The 23,846-nt window shown below is 41.0% G+C and overlaps 1 protein-coding gene across 1 annotated transcript in view; it reads right to left on the reverse strand.

Annotated features, from left to right (window-relative positions):
* Nucleotides 1-23,656, reverse strand: part of fibcd1b (fibrinogen C domain containing 1b) — a 124,655-nt gene extending 100,999 nt beyond the window's left edge. The window contains exon 1 of the mRNA XM_033990252.2: nt 23,566-23,656. Coding sequence (XP_033846143.1) covers nt 23,566-23,637 — 72 coding nt within the window. The 5' untranslated portion in view covers nt 23,638-23,656. The remainder of the gene's footprint in view (nt 1-23,565) is intronic.
* Nucleotides 23,657-23,846: the final 190 nt, after the last annotated feature.

Raw genomic sequence — 23,846 nt, forward strand, 5'->3', positions numbered from 1 at the left:
AAAGATTATCAGAAGTTCTGCAGCTTATGAGTTTGTAACATATTTAAAGAGCCCCATGTCTCTGCTTTGAGACGCCGTTTGGATTTACATGAAGCACAATCGGTTGCGGAGTTACGGTAATGGAAAGTCCGCAACCGTGAATCTATCGGCGGCAATAGCATCTGCCGCTATAGGGTTAAGTGCCTCAACACAGCAACATTTTTCCTGAGTAAAAAAATGAGAAACAACAATTGTGCGTCTTGGAACAATGAGGCTCGTTTGAAGGTGCAGGAGACATGTGCCTTTAACAAAGTCCATCCTGAACCTAAACTATAATGTGTGATACTCTTCTGTCATGTTTAAGTGACAGTTTAATGACCTCATATGTGGACACCAGGACCTTGTAGAGAGAAAAAAAAAAAGTATTATTGCCTGGACAGCCCAAAATGTGTTGTCCACATATGTAAACGCCAAAAGTGTAGTGATATTCCACCTCTACAATACAGCTACGACAACAGGAACACATTAGTTTAGGTAAAATAATCTCCTTTTCATGGGTTTACATAGTAGCTAACAATTTAAAACATAAAATCTGGCTTTTGACTGGTGCAAAGTCCTCAAATTTTGCCTATAACAGAAAACTGAAGCCCACAAACATGTCTTTTCAAAGTTTAAAACCACGGCTAATTCCTACGTGTCATGTACATGTGCAGCACACACTTCCATATACAGACGCACAGATGGGACACATCGATCCCCGCCAAAATAGCTGTGGTTTTAGTGCGGTGATAAGAACCCAGACACTTACTCTTAACGGGAAGAAATGAAGAGTTGCCCTCCCCTTAATGTATACATTTGCATACATCGCCATGGCTGTTCATAAATAATGCATGGATGTATGGAAAGCCCTGCCTTGTCTCCGTGCTACGGCTCACACGCGCTAAGACGTATTGTTGCCGCTCCTCTCGTACATTACGGCGGCCTTACTTAAGCGTGTCTCTATCTGTCCCTCGTCCTCACCTCATCCATCTCTTTGCATGCGCGCTCAGGAAATTCCCCACATCTCGACAGTGTGACCTTGGTGCAGAGATCAGGTTCTGTGACTGATGGGCCAGGACAAATGCGGTCTTTTGCTCATATACTTAGGTTGGTGCGCGCCGGGTCGGCCTTTCTGAGCTGGGAGGCGGTGTATGCGTGACTAACGGATGTTTTGGTGAAGTGCTATCGGGTGGTAAGTGCTGGCGGTTCTCCCTGGACACTTCACGCTAAAAGATATTGGACTCCTAAGGTCACGGGTCTGTATGGGACCTTTCCTATCATGGACAAGTTATGATTTTGGACGGAGTGATTTAAAAACACACAGCTTTTCAAAACTGGATGTGCTGTGATTTATCGCTATTTGCTTTCTGGACAGGATGAATGCAAAGAGGTGGAATGTAACTAAGTAAAAATAGTAAAGTAGTAAAGTACATTTGACAGTGGGGACTTTTTACTTTTACTACTTTCTTCTCCACTACATTTTTAACTGGACTGAAAAGTAAAAGTCTTTTTTATTATTATGTTTTGTCTTAGACCTGCTGAAAAGGCTGAGGGTTTATTTTTAACGCAATCATAATTTTACCAAAACAAAAATACACAAAAACAGACAGAAAATCTATAAATCCAATTGTTTCTCTTGATTAAAATTTAGCAAACATCTTTATCAAAATCACGACATTTGAAGCCTTTTTAACTCGCCAAATCTGTGCGAAATAATTTTCCTTTTCACTCTTTATGCACATTTGTAAACAGATACTTTAATATTTTTACTTAAGTACATTTTTTCATGTGATACAGTCAAAAAAGCAAGATGGCTGCCGTAAATAGTTGAAGTATTGGGTGTTGGTTATGTATTTATTGTAATAAATGTGAGTGGTATTTGAACATTTGGAGAAGCAAAAATAAATATTATAAAAGCAGTTACCCAAAAAAAAACAAAAAAAAACGAACGAAGTTATAGCTTATCATTGTAGTTTGAAATCAGCTGATTAAAATGCACTTAGTCGTTTTTCGTTTCGTTTTTCGTTGTCGTTTTGCATTATTTGTTTTGGTTTTTTTTGCTCTGGTATCTGTACTTTTATTTAAGTAACAAACCCGAGTACTTGTTCCACCACAGAAAAGACTTGGTTAATACAGCATAAAGAGGCTATTGCAGCATCACTTAGGGTCAGGTTAAGTTGGTCTGGCTTTTGGTCATTTGTTTGTCATCCGTCTGTGTCCTCTGCATCCTGTTCTCTCATATACCTCCATGTCCTCCTTCATTATCTCTAAATCTACTCTTTGGTCTTTGTCAAGGACTCGAACTCAAAAAAAACCACCATGTCCAGATGAGTACCTTTGAAACCTTTTCTACCTAAGAACTGTCACATCTTCCACTCTGTTAGCTCCTGTTCTGTCTTTATTTTACAATCTTGATGAAACGTTTACCGCACATTTGACACGATTCCATCCATTTCCATTGTTTTGTCGTACTCTATTTAACCTTCATCTTTAGTGTTATGTTTTATTTTGTATGTATAATTAACATTTTTATATGTTATACACTGGTTCCTCATTTATCGTGGGGGTTACGTTCTAAAAATAACCCGCAACAGACGAAAACCGCGAAGTATCAGCTTTATTTTTTACAATTATTCTATACTTCTACACAACTCACACTTTACACACTTTTCTCACACAGGCGTTAACATTTTCTCACATTTCTCTCTTGTTTAAACTCTCTCAAAGTTCAAACCTTCGTAGGCGCCTTTGTCGGTGCAGAACGTTTCATCGACATTGTGGGTTTTGTCGGGGAGAAAACTCGCAAACGTACAGCACTTCAGAGTCACACTGCGATCCAGCGTTTATGTAAATTTGTCAAACTGAACACATTCTGTACTGTACAGGAGACACGGCACGGAGGAGACTGATGGACAATGGTCTACGGTCCAACAGCCAATCAGGACGCAGAACACAACGCACGATCATATGCTGTAAAAAAAAGCATGAAAATTTGCACAAAAGAAATCTGCGAAACAGCGAGAGACAACTGTATTACTTTAAAACGGAGCTAGCGTAAATTCAGCCTGGAAGATCTACCTCTTCGCTTCTCCAAGGTTTTCATCACTTCCTCCTATTACTCCATCGTGCCTCCTCCTCTTCATCCAACCAGCGTCCAGTCTGCCCTTTTTAAACCCCCATCGCAGACGTACGGCCACTTCGGTTTGTCCCCAGCTCCCCCTCGTCTCCGCATCATCTCATCGTCCCGTCACTCACCTCAGGCTCACCACCACCACCTCCAGAGCCTGGGGGTAATACATCTCCAAAACGTAATCTAACTGGCCACGCCCCTCGTCGTAGTGTCTTCTGCTGATGTCTGAGCGCCAACGTTAACTCACTCACTCAATAAAACCTACTAATACTTTTCTTTCGTGTCCGTCTGAGTCTTTCCAGGTTGAAATGCTCAGATATTTACTTTCCACTCTTCACTCATGAGCACTGTCCCAGTCAAATAAACAAATCCCCGCCGGTAATTCGTCCTCTACATTTGACCTATCCTTCGATGCCATTTGCGCAACCGCCTGGAACGTCTTGTGCACTTGACTGACACGTGAAACAGTCAATATTTTAGTTCTGCATGTCCGTTCCTACACACTTTAAATTATCTGATCAAATGCTCAGTCCTATAGAGCCACGTGAATGTGCAGCTCGACTATACCGTTACAAACTACTTTCAAATGCAAAAGCAATCTACTGAAAAGTGCTCACATAATTGACACATTTTACAAGGCTGTACAAAATAAACGCAGCCTCGAGTTGAACAAAGATGAGAAACAGCTCTGAATGTGTAAGAAACCAAAGCCGTCTGCAATAACGTTCAAAGTTCATTCTATATAACAGTAATTGTGTGCAAGTGACAGTACAACATATACTTATATATACACATACATTTATTCTTCTTCTATGGCTGTGACCACTGCTTATACTTTATAACACAATGGCTGTAGTAAATATATTTTACGCATCTGCACTGCCACCAGTTCTTCAAAAATACTAAAGGCATGGTAACTACTGTATTTTCCTGTGGCACTTTTTTCATAGTTTATTCAGAGGGGCGACTTATACTCAGATGCGACGATGTGAAATTATTAAAATATATACTGGTAATTTCCCATCTTTATTATCACCATGACAACCACATGAGTGTTCTCTATGCTTGTACAAGTATCTACTGCTCCTGTACCAATGGAAATGTAAAATTTCAACATTACGGTAATTTAAAAGACATCTGAACTTTTGTTCATGCCCCTAAAAGAAAATGGTATTCTGAGTCTGATGACAGACACACAGGAGCAGCAGAAGCGCTTCATCTACCTCTAGAGCAGGCGGAGTAGTTAGGAAGCGACACAGAGGATGAAGAATTGAATGGATTTGGAGTGAGATCCAGAGTAAACTTGTTAGATTGTGTTTATGCTTTAGTTATCTGATTAACTATTACTATCTTACGTTAACAAACCAGGCACGTGTTCAGTTCTGTCTGTGCTTCATGCAGCTGAATAAATATAAATGTGTTACGTTAGTGTGCTGTACTGATATTCAGCCTGTTGTTCTCCATTTTATTGTTTTTATTATAACTTCCCCTTAAAGATAAAATGTCTGCTCTTGGATTTTGTAAAATAAATTTCCCCAAACAGTGCAACTAATAGTCCACTGTGACTTATGTTTTTTTCTTCATTATTATGCATTTTTTGGCAGGTGTGTCTTATAATTATACTTATAGAGACATACAGTTTGGAAAGTAGGGTAATGTATATTAATAAATCTATGTATTTGTTCAAAAAAGATGTGCCCTGACAAAAGTCCACTTTTTCTTTGAAGCAAATACGTTTTACATTATTAATTGCTGCCAGTTTCTTTCACTCTTTCACTCCTGCAGCCTGTTCAAATCTGATAGAGCATGATCTGTTTTTTATTATTTGCTATGAACAATCCATTTAGCATAATTGATATAGTAAATTATTCTGGGTTATTGAACACACAGAGATGCTGCAACAGTGAGGCCTGAGGCAGTAAAAAGCTCCAAACAAATAGACGCTTGTGTTTTGGAGATGGAAAAGTGGCCTGAGGAGGGGGAGTGGCACAGATAATGAGAGACACGATGTCTGATCAACCAACCACAGCTTTTTACAACACCTGTTTATCGCTCCAAAATGATGTTAGTAAAAGATTAAGAAGCATCAGTGTGACTTGTGCAAAAATAAAGAAAATCAGGTACAGTACATGGAACTTCTCATACATCAGAGAAACTATTAGCAGCAGAAAACACAGACATTTTAGAGTTTGAGATAAAAGCAACAGCAATAACAACAGGAGGAGGACATGGACGTAGATCTACAAGTGTAAGATTAGATTGAACTTAGTTTATACTCCATGTTTGAGGTAAGTATCCATGCAAACGAGGGTAACATCAGTCAGAAGATGTTCAGCAAGTTTATTCACGATAAACCACGTGGAAGTTAAACTGTGTCCAGGGATGTCAAACTCAATTTCACCTAAGGTCATATCAGCAAAATTGTTGATAGATGTAAAAAATATGAGTGTAACTGCGTATCTCCTGATAAACTGACATTTTAAGATAGTCATACATTTTAATTTACCTTGTCATGGGCCACATAAAATGACGTGGTGGACCGCATTTGGCCCCTGGGCCTTGAGTTTGACACATGCGGTCTAACCATTCAGAGAGTACAGAGAGGATCCATACGTTTAAATATCTTGGTGTATATGTGAAAACCACTGCATGATGTTACGTAAGCACATCTCCTCTGTCACTTACCTACACACGTTTTGCACTTTTCCCGAACATACGCAGAACTATCTTATCAAACGCTGCACAAAAAAATAAAATGCATTCCCTTGTCCCAACTAATTAATTAAAAATCCTCTCCTCCGCCCGCTCCACAAGTTAAAAAAGCGAGACATGATTGCAAATACGTTTATAGGTTCCATATAAACAAGTTTAAAATTAACACACAAGTTGTTAATTAATACAGCGAGCGACTGACAATTTGCAGAGGAGTTGGGAGATTAAACCACTTCATTAGCGTATGGAGACGAGAAGAGATGAGACAGGCAGAGCTCGGGGAGAGGCGGACGGAGGAGCCGGTCGGAGTTGTTAGTGTTGGAAAGAGAGACACTTTTCAAGGCAGTAATTATGATGCAGAAAGAATGTAATTATTTCGCCATAATGCCAGAGGGCTCCGTGTGTCCTCTAATAGTGATGGCTGACAATCTAATAGACCCCAGATGGAAGTCGTGAGCGTGGCTTAATTGGTCTTTAAACCTAAACGGCTTGTCTTAACAAATTCTGGGTCTATTCTAAAATGTGTCGCCACTGACTGCACCCTGTGATCCCGCCCGGTGCCGAGTGACAGTTTTGATCAGAGCTAAACCAGTATCACCGTATGTTTCACACAGTCTGACAGCCCGCAGTAATAAGTCGGAGGTATTGTCAAAAGGGAATTTAAGCCACTGTCACGTTCCACACGGTCCCTGGTGAACCGGACTCCGCTGCATTTGGAAGAGGCAATTATATACACAGGGAGTACTCAAGTCCCAGGTTTGGACTGGAGAGTAATTTGGCAAATTCGGGAAACAATTCTGAGTCAAGTTGCGTTTTGGCTTGGACGACTCGACTTGGACTGAACTGTTTGTTTTGGATGCTCTGACCAGGACCGAGACGTGGGGATGAAATAGACGAAAATTCGAAATGAACATGGCGAATTAATCTTGGGTCTGGACTTTTTTTTTTTTTACTCCGAAAGCAAAACTGAAGCCAATTTGTCCATGTGCCAAATAGCCTTTATGAGTGAAGTCTTTCCACATTTTTTTTCCCCCGCAAAGACAAGACAAGTTACATCGTCTTACTTCAAATTCAGAAGTGACATGCGCTTAAAATAATTGAGTTAAAGCTGAACAGAGAGACTGGGAGTTATACGAGCCTGTCTCCGCCTGTCTTTGTGTCTGTGAAGTGAAATCACCTAAAAGCTCCAGTGATATAAAGATTTGACTTTCTCTTTCATGAAATACGGGTTCATCTTTCTGCCATCGAGCTATAGAGTCATATCAGACTCTTAATGTTTTTTTTACACATTTGCTAAAGTGACAAAATAAATGACGCTCTATAACGGACAAGCACTTTGCACCTTGTTGCTGCTTTTCCCCGGGCACTGGTGAGAACACGACGTTATGGAGAATGAGTATTGTAAGCGTAAGTTGTGCTCGTGCAAGTAGGAGATGAGTCCAACTGTCTGGACTTAATGGAAAGTTTGGTACTAAGAACAGACCGCAAGTGGTTATTTTGTTATCCGTTTATTTTCACGGCTCCGAAAGCTCACATTCGTTCTCTTATTTCTTTTTCTACTCAAGCAAATAGTCAGTCTTTTTGTTCACAGAATTATGTTCTGTAAGGGCCATTATTGAAGAAAAAGCCTGTTCAGATCTCAATACGTCTAATACACGTGTCAAACTCAAGGCCCGGGGGCCAAATGCAGCCCGCCACATCATTTTATGTGGCCCACGACAAGGTAAATTAAAATGTATGACTGATACGCAGTTACAGTCATATTTTTTACATCTATGCAAATTTGACTGCAACCATTTTGCTGATGTGGCCCTCGGTGAAATTGAGTTTGACATCCCTGGACTCTAATATGATGTTTCCAAGAGGCCTGCTCCACAAATTACTTCCCCAAAATTCTCATCTTTGACATAGTTCAGCATTAAAGTACACAGGATTTGTAGAGTAGTAAAGGTACAGCTACAAGAGACGAAAAATGTCATTCTCAGTACATGAAGTAGGTCTATACAACTCAACTTTCTGAATGACCTTAATTAAAAGATAAACCAGGAAGCGCTGCAGTAGTTTCATATGTTCTATTGTGTTGGTAAGGGAGTTTGGTCATGTGACACATGCTAGGCTCGCAGCATCTTGAGATTATTTCTCAAATCAGACAATTTGCTGAATGTCACTCTCCATTGTTCACCGGTGTCATGCTGCTGCCCTGTCACATAAAAGGCTGTCGGCCAAAAATATCCCACACCCCTCTGATCTTTTAGCTCGGATAATGGTCAGGAGTAGGTAGAGGATTAAGTTTGAAGGAGGAAACTGAAGTATCCACAAGAAGGAAACATGCAAACTCCACACAGCAAAGGGAATCAAACCCAGGAGCTTCAGAAACGCCAACCACTCGGGCTTCGTGCCAACTCCACACCTGGTTTTGGCGACCCCTGACGAAATATCGAGCCGCGCAACACAGCAAACACAAGTTTTATTGTAATTACTTGAATGATTCCTGAAGTGCGCACTTTCCCTGCGGCACGGCGAGGCTGCGGCAGATGTGCTCCGGCAGCTGAACTGTGCTCGGATGAACACAGTCGGGGGTTATGTTCACACCAACCCCAATACTCAGATCAGCAGTTGACCCCCGACCCCGCTCACAGCCAACTTCTAATTGTGACACGGCACATATGGCACACAATTATTCCCAGTAATCTGTTGCCACGGCGACGGCTGACCCTGATGGCGGCTGATGCTCCCTCTCCACGTCCGCGGCTCGAGCGGTTGGAGGCAGTTTTTTTTTGCTCTCTTAAAGTGCTGCGGATTTAGCGTGTACATTATCACTTTAATCTTCTCTTGTTCAATCAGCCCCCACAGCGCTGAGTGAGAGTCAGTCACTCAGCGGCATGTGGGCAAAGAGGGGCGTGTGTTTAACGGAGGACATAACACTTACTAAATATTAACATGAAATCTATCACTCAAACAGTATAAGTACTCTACTGGGAACCCCATCAGTGAACAACTTTCCCGTACATCCAGCCTGTGAGCTTCATTTTGGAATCTTCTATTTTAAGTATTTACCCTTGCGTTCCATTTTACTTCTGTTTTCGAACAATCAATTACAACGTTCCATTTTGTTTCTGCGTAACATTTTCCAGTCTTTTCATGTTTGCGTTTGGCTGGTCTATTTCTGTGATGCCAAAGCTGCACAGTCAGGTCTGTAATCTCCTGCCTCACTTCAGCATCTGTTCATCTTTACACTTTTGCCGCTCTGTACTACACCGATTTGAATCTCAATCAAAACGCATTCATAATTAATCGCGAAATATCCCCGGTGTTTTACCTCGGCATCGACAAGCCTCCTGACAATGCCCATGTGTGAAAAATGAGTTGTATTGAAAACGTATTAGCGAAGATCATTTGTTTTGGAACATACGGTTTGCAGAAACTCAATAAGTGCATGGGAAAAACGAACTGAAATAATAATTATAACACATCATCAGTAATTCTTCAATATCCAGCTAATCAGAACTATCCCGGATTTGTTTTGTTTCGTTTTCAGTTAGCTTACCTTTAATGTAATCACCGCACACACCTGTTACTTTAAAGATATTATATTTGGGTATACACATTCATCTAGTCCAGGGGCGTCAAACTTATTTTCACTGAGAGCCACATGAGCAAAATGGCTGCAATCAAGGGCCAGATATAACTGTGCGGCAGGATAAATGTCACTAAATGTAAACAAATGTCATGTAAAATAAATTTAACTACTTATTAACTTGTTAAATAGCTCTTTTTGTTGTTAAATAACTCTTGCTTATTCAAGTTGCAAATATTACATGTCAGTTTATCAGGGGATACGCAGTTACAGCTTCAAAAACAGCCTTTTAATCATTGTTTTTCTTGAAGGCTAACGTTTGTACACTTAGCTCCATGTTTGGTGTCAAAATGCCGACGTAGATTGTACTTTTTACAACCGACTCCGCCTCATAACACAAAAAACATACAGGTTTTTCTCCTTGAAGCACGAACTTATATTCAACTTTCTTGAAACTGCCCTCCATGTCTACAATTATCTTCCTGAACATTTTGGGATCATTATTTGCAAATATTTCTCGTTAATTTATGGCTGACGCACACATTAAAGCAGCATGGATTTATTTTAAAATGACAGTCACGTCTTGTATTTTCCTTCTCGCGGGCCACATAAAATGACGTCGCGGGCCGCATTTGGCCCTTGGTCCTTGAGTTTGACACACGTGATCTAGTCTTACCTGAATCTCCACGTGGTCCAAACAAAAAGAGGGTGTGTCCGGCCATTTTTAAAGGCTTGGGCGTGGCCGTGGGCTGGACCGTGTGGAGGGGAGAACTTTTTATTTTTGTTTCAATGTCTTTTTGTATTTTGTAATGTTTAAGTGTTTATAGTTTTATTTTAAACACTTTTTGGAGTAAAGGGATTTAGGCCCTAATATGTAAAGCAGTATAGTATGAGATTGTGCTAAAGTTGTACCTACCATGAAGTGAAGTATTGTTTTTTTGTTTTGTTTTTTTACCTGGGGAAGGTGCTTCTGGTTTGAGAGGGGATAAAAAATTAAATCAAAGCAAGTCAGGCTTTTGTAGAGAATCAAGTAGCTGGGTACATGTGGGGTTTCTTAGTTTCTTAATGTCTGTTGCTTTTGTTTTAGTTAAACACAGTTACTTTTTGTAAATCTTGTAATAGCTCTGTAGAAGTATGTGTTATTGTTTTATCCCTGTTGTGTCTGCAGGGGGGCGCTGTGGGGTGTTTTATGAATGTTTTATGATTTAGTTGTTGATGTCATGTTGAAGAAAAGCAGGACTAAAGGCGGAGGTACGACCTGTGAGAGTGAGTATTCTTTTTCCACGGTGCTTTGTAAAACATTTCAGTAACGGCTCATTTTTCTGAGTCTACTTCCTACTTTGACCACATTCGCTGGAGATACTGGAACTTAAAGCTTACTCCAAGTAGTGTCAGTAAAGTCAAGGTACTTCTGGTGAAAGACGACATCCGAGTGTCTCAAACAGATTCACCCCGAAGCAAAAATAAACCACTTAAATCATTTTCACCTACACAAACGTTGCCTAATGTCTAAACACAACTCTATACAGGAGTACGCAGGTATTTCTACTGCGATTTCCCGTACGTTTAAGTAAATGCCAGCGCACCCAGTCAACCTTAAAACCACAACTGCAACTGAAATGTAAACTATATTACCGCAATTTCCCCCGGATGACAGACGGCAGTTGACCCCGAGGATGAACGGTGTCAACCAATCAGAACAAAGGTCACGTTTGAAGAGGTCCCACCTTCTTTCTGAGCCCATATCCGCGGCGTTAGTCCTTAAAACGCTGTCATCAAACTGTCATTTCTTCCATCCCGGCGTCCCCTCCCCTTGACCACAGTGGCCCCGCAGTGCTAAGGAGGCTCTCTCTTCATCTTCAACACATTTACAATAAATCAATACGAGCTGAGGGGCTGCAGAAATAGTGCGAGGCGGATTGATTTTTGAGCATGTTATGGTAGCCACGGAAGACATTCAATTTCCCAAGTGAGGGAGACTTGCGGAGACAGTCAGGCTTTGCGATGCATGCAGGATTAAAGGCAACAGAAACCTCATATAGACAAAAGCAAACAGAGCGGCCGTGTGTTGTGATTATAGCTCCAAATGTAATCCCATCACGATTAAAAGACCTCCTAAGAATGTGCCTCTGGTTTTTGTTTGATTCTTTTCTCACATCTTTTTCAAATTAGTCATTATCTCTCGCGTATGTCATCTGGGAGTCACGTCGCATTGTAGAGACATAATAGTTGAAGCTGGCGTACAAGAAGCAAATCACAAAAGAGCGTTGATGGAAAATTATTAACCACTACAGCTGGGGTTCATACGACGTCACAGCAGCGTATATGTCGATAATGTTTATTACAGACGAGGGGCGGCGACGATGAACAGGGTTTTGGAGCGATAAGGTAAGTCCCAGGGCAGAGGAGTGTGACCTTTAACGGCAAAAGAGTCACAGCGGCACGTTGTAAACCAAATGAAGGTCAGAAAAAGCCAAACGAAGTGATTCAGAAATGTATTTGGAAGATGTAAAAGAAGTCGACTGTTTGCAGCTGTTAACACTTTATAAAGTATATGTGACATTTAGTATTTATGTAAACTTTGTGGACTTATCTGAAGTGTTTTAGGGGGTCTGGTGTTTTTTTTTTCAGCGAGTTATATGTAATAAATACATGTTTTTGTAATTTTTGTTATGCTACAGATACTTTCAAATACAAACTAAAATAAAGTATACCCAAAATCAATTATTTTTCCTCAGTCAAAGTGCAAAGAGGGATGTGTTTCTGGAGTACTTTGACAAACAGGTGAATATGCAAGTATAGTATGTTACCTGAACCCCACCCCCTCCCTCTTTTATTAATGTATTATTATTATTATTATTATTATTATTATTATTATTATTATTTTATGTATTTTTTATATTTGTCTGTTGTCTTCTTTATGTAATTAATCTGTATATTGATTTCATTATTTTTATTATTATTATTTATTTATTTTTTTTGTTAGTTTTGTTTTGTTTGTTTTTTTAGTTAGTTTTTTTTTTATCTTTTTTTTTTTTTTTTACCTATTAAAAACTTCAATTTAAAAAAAAAAAAAAAAAAAGTGCAAAGAGCCACACTGGAGGCTTTAAAGAGCCGCTGTGGTCGCAGACGTCTGTTCTAGGGTCCGGTTAAATCATCAGGATCTGTATTTTTTTTTGTGAATGCACTTTTTATTTATTTCTCATATAAATACAATGTTATCAAAAAGAGAATCCAGCCGTTGCCCTCCATTCACCACAGAAAACTACTGTGACTAATATTTTAACACCGGCTTGACCTTCATTTTGAAAAGAGCTTAATTAAAGATGCATTGTGTAACCTTTCAAGTACATGGTGTGAATGCATGTTTTTAAAAGAATATTCAGCGTTTAATGAACAAATAAGAGCATAGTTAAAGGCTAATAACACCACAAATAATGCATCATGAGTAACTTTGCTTTGGTGTTTAGTGTTTTAGAAGTTTAAAAAATGTCTATCTTGTTTCTAGAGGTGCGCGCCGACACCGGGAGCTGGGGTTGGGACGCCATCTGCCGCAACGGGGGGAATGACTATTTAATTAACAAGCCCCAGGCAGGGTTAGAAACTTTTTTCGATATTGAAACAAAAACAAGGAGCTGCAATGAGTTGAGGTAGAAAGGCCTAGATTTTGATGTATGGACTTGAAAAGAGCGCAGAGGACCTGTTCTAACGCAAAACTGAGAATTTCTAAGTGGGTGTTTTTGTCGGGTTTGACAGGAGCGTGCTTTCTAAACGAGGATTCATTAAACAAGAGAAAATAAAGCATAATCGCTCTCCAGGTATGTTTTTTTCATGAGGGAACAATTCGGTCAATACAGCTGGGTCAAAACATTGAAATAAAAACATGAATTCTGCGGAGATATATTAAAAAAGTTACATAGTAAGGATGGAAAATAAACAATAATATCGTTTAAAAAACCACTTATCAACAGGGGAGTCGAGGGGGGACAAAGGGGTCTGTTGTCCCGAGGTTTAGGGCCCCAGAATTGGACTTTCTTCCTATTAATTTGTATCAGAGGGGGCCCATGTGAGACTTCTTGCCCTGGGCCCCAATTTTCCATTGACGGCCCTGCTCATCCTGAATATTCTACACTAAAGCGTAATTGTTTTCACTAATAACGAAGTACAATGCTACAGTTCTTCAAAAATCAAACTTATTCATATCTATGACATTTTAAACTGTCAGCAGCTTTAATAATTATCATGATATAATCGTTAATCGCAATTATTTTGGCCATAATAATCGTCCCAGGCCCATTACACGGTGCAGCTTTCAGGCTCATGATACAGTTTTGTTTAAATTTGTGTTTCTACTTAGATTTACTGCAACTTGAGGCTTTTGTAAACATTTCCATTTTCTCATGTTGTGCAGAACTATGTGGTAAAAATGAAGCGAGAACGGGCCGCAACCTCATTACGACTTCATTTAGTGTGTGTTTTTCTATTTGGTTTAGGAATACAGTAAATGGAAAGTGAAATGCCGGAGGAAAACCATGAACATCAAGGTAACAACAACCTTCAGCTTCAGAGTGATATGTTCCACGGAGACAAACATGAACTGTATGACGTTTAAAGATCTGTCTCTTATGTCAGGCCCCCACCGCAGCCTCGACAGATCAACACACTCTACACGTTCTATTGTGGGACAGTAAAAACATGTGAGAGATGAACAGAAGGAGAGGACGCTGGGATATTTCCAAGATCCAAAGCTCTGGCCTCAGTCCTACCAACTTCATATTTCATCTTGGGTAGGAATTAATTGTAATAGAATAGTTTGTTATTGTTATTTATTATATTTATTGACATTTCAAAAAAAAAAAATCCATCAAGAAGCTGAAATATTCTTCTTGTTAAAGTCAGATTTTGTTTTGTTGTTCCAGAAAGAAATGCGAGTCTGATTGTGTTTCTTGTGTGGCTGTGTATTCCCCTGCAGATACCTCAGTTCCGTTGGGAATATAACATATCGATGGACACGCAATATATAGCATGAAATTCCCTGTAAACAACTAAAGAACTGGAGCCCGAACTGACTGATGTTAAAAAGGACAACTTTCTTTGTTATTAGTATATGTTTTTTTTCCTTTCACAGTATTTTTTGAGTCCGGTAAACGCTGTCCTGCATTGTGCTGTAATGTGATACTTTGGCAGAAGGAGGCTCTATACGTCTGCTCCTCTGAGCCGCAGAGCTGCTGTTTGCTTCTCTGAGGAGTAGGTCGTGTTCTCAGAGCTGCCAGCACACAGGACATCAGCAAAAATGACCAGGCTGCAGTACATTTCCATATCCAATCTCATTCAGGCAGAGGAGTCTGGGATTTCACCTTTGGAAACAAACCAATTTAGTAAATATGGAGTCACTGACAGGGGAAGATTGGAAATACAAGTTAGAGCCGTATGCAGATTAAATGATTGACTCAGAAAGGCTCAAGAAAAAAGGAGCTGTGTGAAAATCTCACATGTATTTAAATCCACTACATCCATCCAGCACTCCAGCACACATAACACCCAGACCCAACCAGCGTGAGCCAGAGTGAGCCAGAGAGAGCCAGAGTGAACGAGAGTGAGCCAGAATCAACCAGAGTGAGCCAGAGTGAGCCAGAGTGAGCCAGAGTGGACCAGAGTGGACCAGAGTGGACCAGAGTGAGCCAGGGAGCTAGAGAGAGCTAGAGTGAACCAGAGTGAGCCCAAGTGAGCCCGAGTGGACCAGAGTGAGCCAGAGTGGACCAGAGTGAGCCAGAGTGAGCCAGAGTGGACCAGAGTGAACTAGAGTGAGCCAGAGTGAACCAGAGTAAACTAGAGTGAGCCAGAGTGAACCAGAGTAAACTAGAGTGAGCCAGAGTGAGCCACAGCGAACCAGAGTGAACTAGAGTGAGCCACAGTGAACCAGAGTAAACTAGAGTGAGGCAGAGTGAACTAGAGTGAGCCACAGTGAACCAGAGTAAACTAGAGTGAGCTAGAGTGAGCCAGAATCAACCAGAGTGAGCCAGATTGAGCGTAATTCACATTGAGTAAAATTGATCTAAATAGGTAAAATTGGTCTTGATTGATCTTTTTACACCAGAAGATTATATATATGTGTGTGTGTGTGTGTGTGTGTGTGTGTTTCACTTTGGTTCACTCTGGTCCATTCTGGCATATATATATTTCAATGTGAGCACATAGAAATTTGTTCTTTTTAAAAATGTGTTCAAAACGCTCTTACTTGTCATGATCATTCATATGAAGAGACTTAAGAAGTGACTTTAGTCATTTTCTTGTTGATGATGTCTCCAATAAGTCATGCACAGTCCGTGACATTGCCCCATCCATCTCATTGCCTTCATTACTCTCTGAAGTAGAATACATCTTTGAGGAGACAGAGGGATAACTCAGCCTTGATTCCTATAGTCTATTCATGCAGCTATTAACCTTGAGACACCTGATTGTGGCGGCCCCGTAATGATGCTATTATGTTTTCTCCGTTAGCTTAAGCGATTCATTAGCAGGTAAATATAAAACCAGTTTGTGATGGAAATGATTCCATTTGGCTTTGAGGTGAATCTACACTGACAGAATTATATAAAGCCATAACTTCATCTGACCTCTACAGCAGCCGGGGCAAATAGTCCTCAAATAAATTTACTCGGGTATTTCACTGTGACTTTAAAAGAGTAAAAATGCTAAAATCATTTTCATTCATAACCTATAAGGGTAAAGACTTCTATCTTTGCCTTGATGATAATATATTCCTCTCATGAGGAGAAACAGGAGTCATTATACTGTACAGTGGAGGAGACTTTCCTTTACCCCAGGTCTTCTGCCTTGGTCTGTATTTTCTTTGATTAAAATTCCAGCAGAGTATTGAATAATCCCAGTATAGTTTTAGGATGCTATTCATCGGTGGAATGAGGTTGGGCTCGTTGTCCATCAAAAGGAGACCTAAGTCTATAGCATCTACTCACATGAGCCACTCACAGTCACCTCTATCTGCACATTCTGCTTTCACCACTTCCAGGTAATTCCAAATGCATATTTAATGAAGATTTAGCAAGGGACCCAATGATAAATTATCCAATGGCACTATTACACTCTTCCAGGCAGAAAAATGGCTCCTTATATGCATACGTTTATCTCCCCTTAGAGGGTTGTTTCCTGCTTTTATGACTATTCAATTGTTTCTGAGCGGATAATGGAAACACACTATAGCCTGAGCACAAGATATAGTTCTGCCAGAGTCTAGCAACACTATGCCAAATAACTTTTACTGAATAACATGGCTTTTTTTATATGCATTAGGCTTATGTTCCTTTGTTTTCATACAAATGTGTGTTTGGATGTGTAAGAACAAAGAAGATAATATGAGCCATTGCAAGAAATGACGACTCTGTGCCAACACTGGCGTCTGAAATAGATGTTAGAACAGAATGTAGTTAGCGTTTGAAACCTTTGCTTTAGTATTGAGATGCCATTCTTGAGAGAGATGTTTTGTATTCACTAGTCTACTACACTTGAGCTACATATCATCTGGACCAATTAGGGGCTCAAACTGTGAATATGTCACATGACTGGGTCAAGGCCTGGTCACATTTGCATAGCATTTTTCTACCATTAAGACTCTCAAAATGCTTTTCATCAAGGAAACACTTACCTGTTCACACACACATCCATCTCCACACATCCACTGAGGCTGGTTAAGTGTCTTGCCCAGAGACACAGTGATTTATATGTAGGAGGTAACCAGCACTTTACCAAAAAACCTACTGTCACCCCTATTAGACCAGGGAGTACAGTGCACACCACAGAGTTCTGTATTGTACAGCAACACAGAGTCCAGTGGAAATGTGAATTTAATCTTGATGCCTGGTCTGGCTGTAAGCTCCTTCCTCTGCACCGCACTCTTTTTCCTCCTCCTCAGAAGCCATAGGGCCAGCATGCTGACACATCTGTCAATACATCCCTAGGAGACCATGCACAGCGTTGTTTGGAGTGCTTTCTCCACTCAGTCAGCACTACTTTCCTCATATTTGTACAGAAAATAACCATTACATAGACACATTTGAGAGAGGTGAACCAAATCAACACAATTACTAAGAATCACAATTCAATTTGGTACCAATTACTTGGCAGTGTGGGTGCAGTTGGATGTGCCATTGCTTTAAGTGTTGCTTAGGGGCTTGGGCCTAGTAGCTATTGTAAGAGGCGGCTGCGTGAAGAGATGTCACCCCCCCTCCCCACCTTTTCTCATGTAGAAGCATATCCAGGATGTGAGATCAGGAGCGTGTCATCCACAGAAAAGGTGCACATAGCTTAAGTTGAGTTTCCGGTGTGTTCACAGTTGAACCACAACCTGCTATGACTCATTATGCAGCTCCTTGAAGTACTCCAGATATATCCCACAGGACGTTGTTAGTCTTCATTTCTATGGATAGTAAAATTTTATCATCATAAATGGTTTCTCTGGTCTCTTCAATTATGCCTTTCTTGGTTTTACTGATAATCTGTGCTGCATATAACTACATAAATACATATGTAACAGATTTAAACTTCTAACATTTTTACTGTAAACAATAAATAATAAATAAACAGCGTGCAGACTTGTGATTATGTATGGCTAATGGGAATAGTTCAATAAATGTTTGTTTTTACTCAGTTTAATCAAGTGGAATCAAGGGTACACCAGTCACCTTCAGATATCTGATATTAAAATACCCTGTCATTTCATATCTGCCTTGCGAAAATAGAAAAAAAACCAGACACGGTTCAGATTACAAAGAGGTCATACAGTGAACAAGACCATGCATATGGGACAACAGCCTTCAGTTATAACCTTCAACGAGGAAAAGCCCTAACTTTGCCTGGCTCCTCTGCATATGCTCCACAAAATGGTACCATCTGCCAGCCACACAAGCCCAAACAAAATAACACCCTCCCTGTTAAAGCACTAAATCACTTTCTATGTAAAGCACTCTTCACTTACGTAACGACTTTGACAGTAATGGCTCGTTACCACTTTGATCCACCAACACATAAGCAGCGCACACACTGTACGTCCATTCTAACAATAGGACTGCACTCGGCGCCAGCCTCTCAGGTTTTTGATCCCACAATCCAGCAATACAAAGTGAATGGGTTGCATGTCTCTGAGTCACATGAATTAATAGTATTATAACGCCCAAAAGAAAAATGAGATTGTAGATAGGACAGAAGAAGACAAAAGCGTGCACAAACAATACCACAAAAGCAGTATTATGTCCCCATGATACACTGCAATTGTGTAATAATCGAATATATGTATTTTACCAGCTATTATCATAATGGTCTACATGCTGTTTTTACGACAACAGTAGAAAAAAAAATGCAGTTATTTCCTAACACTGGCATCGGTATGGACAAAAGTGCACACACATACCTTTGTCCGTGCAGTGTAACAGCACAATTATGTCATGTTTTGAATGCTCAGAGCAGAACCCTAACATTCATCTGATGTTGAAACGAGAAAGTAGAGTCTGAAGAGCTTCTGAAGAGCCTGGTATAGTTTCCCCATCATGCTGCCACCCGGAGCGGGCCAGAGAGTGGAGCTGCGGTTGTTAGTGTTGCCATAGCGCTGGACCCCCCACAGGGAAATCACAGACCCACTGAACCAGACCCAAGACTCTCCTCTGGCTCTGCTCTGCTCCAGTCCACTCTTTGCCTCCTTCTCCACTTCCAGCTAGCTCAGCAGGTTCATTAGTCTGACAAGGTTAGCCACAAAATCCCATCCAGCCCGCAAGAGTATACCACATATATGCATTACACAGCTCCGCGCGTATTCAGCCTGTCATACAACGAGCCGCGACAATCAGCGAAAGGCCAAAGTCGAACGCAGAAACCTGTCATCTGGCGGAACATATTAGTAATGACTGAATTTGGAGCCGCAAAATAGCGTATTGTGTCTAAAATGTGAGCGTAGAAATTGTCAAACAAGCTAATCTATCACAAATTTGCAAATGATTTCACTTTTAAAACATGTTTAATTGGATGCTGGGGTTTCAGAGGACAGAGGAAGCCTAAGGAAACACGGGAAGAACATGCAAATGACGTGTCCCATCCAGGAATCAAACCTAGAACCCTTAAAAACGTCAATGTGCAGCTGTGTAATACTGACGCTATTCAAACGATACTTTTTTTTTTCCTGAGAAACTGGGCAAATCTGAGCACGTAGAGTAAAATATGTGAGTCTTAGTGTAACTGACACATCGAGTTGAGGTACTCTTGTGTACTGCAGTAAAAAGTTCTATTAAACACACGGACTGGCCCACACATTTCGACTTTTTGAGCCCCACTACCACTCACGCATTTTTACAGTGTGTCTTACAGCGAACTTTCCTGGAGACCTTTAGAAACGCTCACTTTCCTTTTGCTATTTCACTATTTCATCTCGCTGCAAGTTCAAAGTGATGCGGACGATTTGGGAGAACATTTGAGGAGTAACTATCGATCAAACATTCACGATATTATTGACATTTGGATAATGCGCCCACCTCTACGGGTCACGTGATCATCCCGCACCTCGCGTTTTGAAGAAAGGGCACCGTTTGCATTGGATCCTGCAACAAATTAGAAAGTTTGAGCTCGTCTTCAGCACTACAGGAAGTGAAATGGCTCCCGTGTTTAATAATTCACCCCACCTGTCTGGCCAAATCTGAAGCAGGACAAACATGAGGCTGAAGATGGAGAATCAGAATGTCTCCAAAAACAAAAGACACGGCAGGAGATGGAGATAACTGTCTGATCTCGTACTGTATTTCACGAACATCAGTGGTACAGTGCTATTGAATTGTCTGGATTGTGCTGACCTTTTCCTTTTAATACAGATTAATTGACCTCTTGGCTGTGGTCAGCACTAGGAGTCTCAAGTGTGAAGTTCTACCCAAATACACTGAATTAGCTCCAAAAACACAACTCATCCATTTTGCTCTCCAGCATCTCCACAGCTGCAGCACGCCTCAGTGATGAAGAGGAGGGTCATGCATGAGGCAATGATTCATATTGTGCAGCCAAAACACAATATTTTAATTAACTGCCATCCACATCATTCCAAAGTGAAACCCATGTTTGCTTTTCACTTTTTTCATTTGGATTTGACACTGGGAATTTGTCGCATAGTCATTTGCATATTTATTCATTTTAGGCACATTCTTTTCTTCAAGCATCTCCATGAACTGAACTTCACTAGGAATATTTACAATGTTCTAAGTTAAAAGAATGTTTGTCACTGTGTTTTTTGTTTGTTTTTTCCTTGAGGGAGGGTCTGAGGACACGGAAGGCTCTGGGACAGTTCTCCACTGGCCTGTTTTCTGTGAATGTTTTTTAATGTGCTTGTCTGTTATTGACCAATGACAGTTTGATTTTCTATCATTTTGCTGGTTAAATAAGCTATTCTGTTCATCCATGCTGTTTTGATTTTGGGTTATACAAAAACAAATTGAATTGCACCTGGCAGTGGGTAAATGCAAACAAAATACTTCATATTAAATAGAATAGTGTAATTTATTGAACAGGTCGTGTGTGCAGTGTGTTAGTCTGTACAACACTGGTTCACACACATCTGTTCACAGTATGATCTCGTTTCCAGGCGCCTTTCATGTAGATTTTGAATTTCACAGCTAATTTCATAACATTGTTTTTACTAGACTTCATCATTAACAAAAGAGACACTGATGACTAATCAAATATGCAGAAGCACATGAAGAGCTGGCCTTAATTTTTTGAAGTGAAAACACTTTTCTTTTTGCTTAGTTAGAAATTAGTGTGTCAATAGTGAGCAAAGAAAATGTTTGCTGTCAATAGCTGGAAGTTTTTGCAACATATGAAAAAAACAAATCAGTTTGAGCACAACAAGTTTAACATCTGAGAATGTTTTTAATATGCACTGATTCTTTTGCTTTTTCACTATAGATTTTCGTCTCATGTCATGTTCATGCTGCTGACAGATCAGTAAACAACATGAAATCAGACATTCAGCAAATGATCGGAGATAAAAGAAACATCTCACTAAGCTCAGGCTCCATGCACACAGCCCCCTGCACACAGCCCCCTGCACACAGCCCCCTGCACACAGCCCCCTGCACACAGCCCCCTGCACACAGCCCCCTGCACACAGCCCCCTGCACACAGCCCCGTACACAGGCCTGCACACATACAGCCATGCACACAGCCCCCTGCACACAGCCTACACACAGACCTACATAGAGCCCTGCACACAGCCTACACAGAGCCCTACACACAGGCCCCGCACACAGGCCCTGCACACAGGCCCTGCACACAGGCCTACATAGAGCCCTGCACACAGGCCTACATAGAGCCCTGCACACAGGCCTACATAGAGCCCTGCACACAGGCCCTGCACACAGGCCCTGCACACAGGCCCTGCACACAGGCCCTGCACACAGGCCCTGCACACAGGCCCTGCACACAGGCCCTGCACACAGGCCCTGCACACAGGCCCTGCACACAGGCCTACATAGAGCCCTGCACAGACATTCAGACTTACATCCTTCCCAGAGTGATGCAGGACCAGTCCCTTCTTCTCACAGACCGGACCAGAAGCCTCTGTACATTTATTTTTCCGCAGATCTGCTGTTTTCTAAGCACATTCATTCTTATTCTTTTTGAATAAAGCCACGAGACAATGCAGTATACGTGAGCATTTGCAGTAAGTGAGGTAGAGGGAAGCAGATGTTGGGAGCAGAAGGACATACAGCAGCATTAGTCATCTCCGAACATTTCCCCAGCTCTCGCCTCATCGCACACTTCCAAATAAGGCATGATCTGAGCTTTATGAAAGATATAATGCGTCTCTATCCGTTGACTTATCACTCACACATTAAGGTGCAATTAGTTCTTCTGGAGCCTTTTCTACATTTCAAAACAAGACATTATTTCCTTGACAGCTTTTGCTTTTCGCTAAATGACACCACAGCTCATTACAGTGATGTTTAAATGCCTGTCTGTACTTTGTGATTACATGACAAATAGGACTCATATCCTCTCAGTCATTGATCAGCTGCTGCACCTCAGGAGGGGGAGGACTGTTACATGAAAATCAGACAGCTGTACTATTTAAAGAACTGCAACTTAGGCTAATCAGTGTATGTACGAATGTGGGCTGTGTTCAGTTTTAAAGACAAGTGGTGAGGTTTGGGAGACAGACACAACAAAGAGGAGGAAGGAGGATTAAAACAAACAAATGAGGACAATAGATGGGAAGTTATGGAGTAATTTGGACAGTTTTTGAGTTGGTGAGGAGTTAATTCTCAGTACTTTTGCCTGGATAACTCTACATCTAGGCCATTTACCTTCTGCCTAAACAGTGTTGTGATTCATTTATGAGTTTATAAGTTCAATTTATGTGTATTTATTTTGTGCTAAGGCTATTTTAACCCAAAGCTTTTACATAAAAAGATAGACTCAAGCTTTCTCTCTCCAGTCTCAGTCAGATTCACACGTGAAGCAGGGCAGACCATATGAAATCGCAGCTTGTGTGTTGGATTTGCCCACTCCACAGCGCATAAACACGGAGTTTCCTCACAAATTAGGTTCTTTTTTTCCTGTAGGACCATTGTCATTTCCCCTGCTTTCTGGACTGTTGTCAATAACCCTCCACTGACCTTGTGAAAACGCACTGACCATTCCCCAAAGTAAGCTCGCCTCCTGAGTGAGACGCAACTCACGTCCACTCCTCGCCTCTGTGGATCGTGCAAAAGCCATTCAAAGAGCTGCAAGATGATGAGGATCGAAATGCTGATGCCATATTTCACTGGTGAACTGCTCTCCCTAAAATCAAAACCATTTTTTTCCCTCAAAAACCTGAACCTGGCGCGGTGTTCCTGCTGTGCTCATTTGGCTGTGCGCGTATTTGGGGCGTATTAGCGCATTGTGTCGCGCTGAAACTGACAAATATGTTTCAAAAATCTGATTAACTCTTTAACATAACACGAAACCAACAGTATAGGTGCTGAATCTGGCGATGTAGAGCCCCAAAAGTCCATAAGGCACCGCGTAAATGCACCACTCCTCAGCTAAAACACGCAGCTGTTCTGTTCTGTGTGGATGTGGATGTGCGGGCGCATACCTGGTTCTTGTGCCGGGTCCCATCTTCGAGTTCAGAAGAGCTATTCATGGCTCCCCATCGGTCATTCACCATGCTACGGAGAACGTGAGCATCAGATCCGCTTTGGTCCCGCTTCAACGTTTCAACGACAGCCAAATATTCAGAGGTTTTCCCCCCAACTCTTTTCTTTTTTTTTTGCCAGGAACTGGATTGGAGATAACAGGCTACTCCATCAGGGCAAGACAAAATGGAAGGGAGGCTCAACTAGCTCTGCCTTCAAAAATAAAACTTAAATCCTTTCA

The sequence above is a fragment of the Periophthalmus magnuspinnatus genome, chromosome 23, assembly GCF_009829125.3.
Source record: "Periophthalmus magnuspinnatus isolate fPerMag1 chromosome 23, fPerMag1.2.pri, whole genome shotgun sequence".
Lineage (NCBI taxonomy): Eukaryota > Metazoa > Chordata > Actinopteri > Gobiiformes > Gobiidae > Periophthalmus > Periophthalmus magnuspinnatus.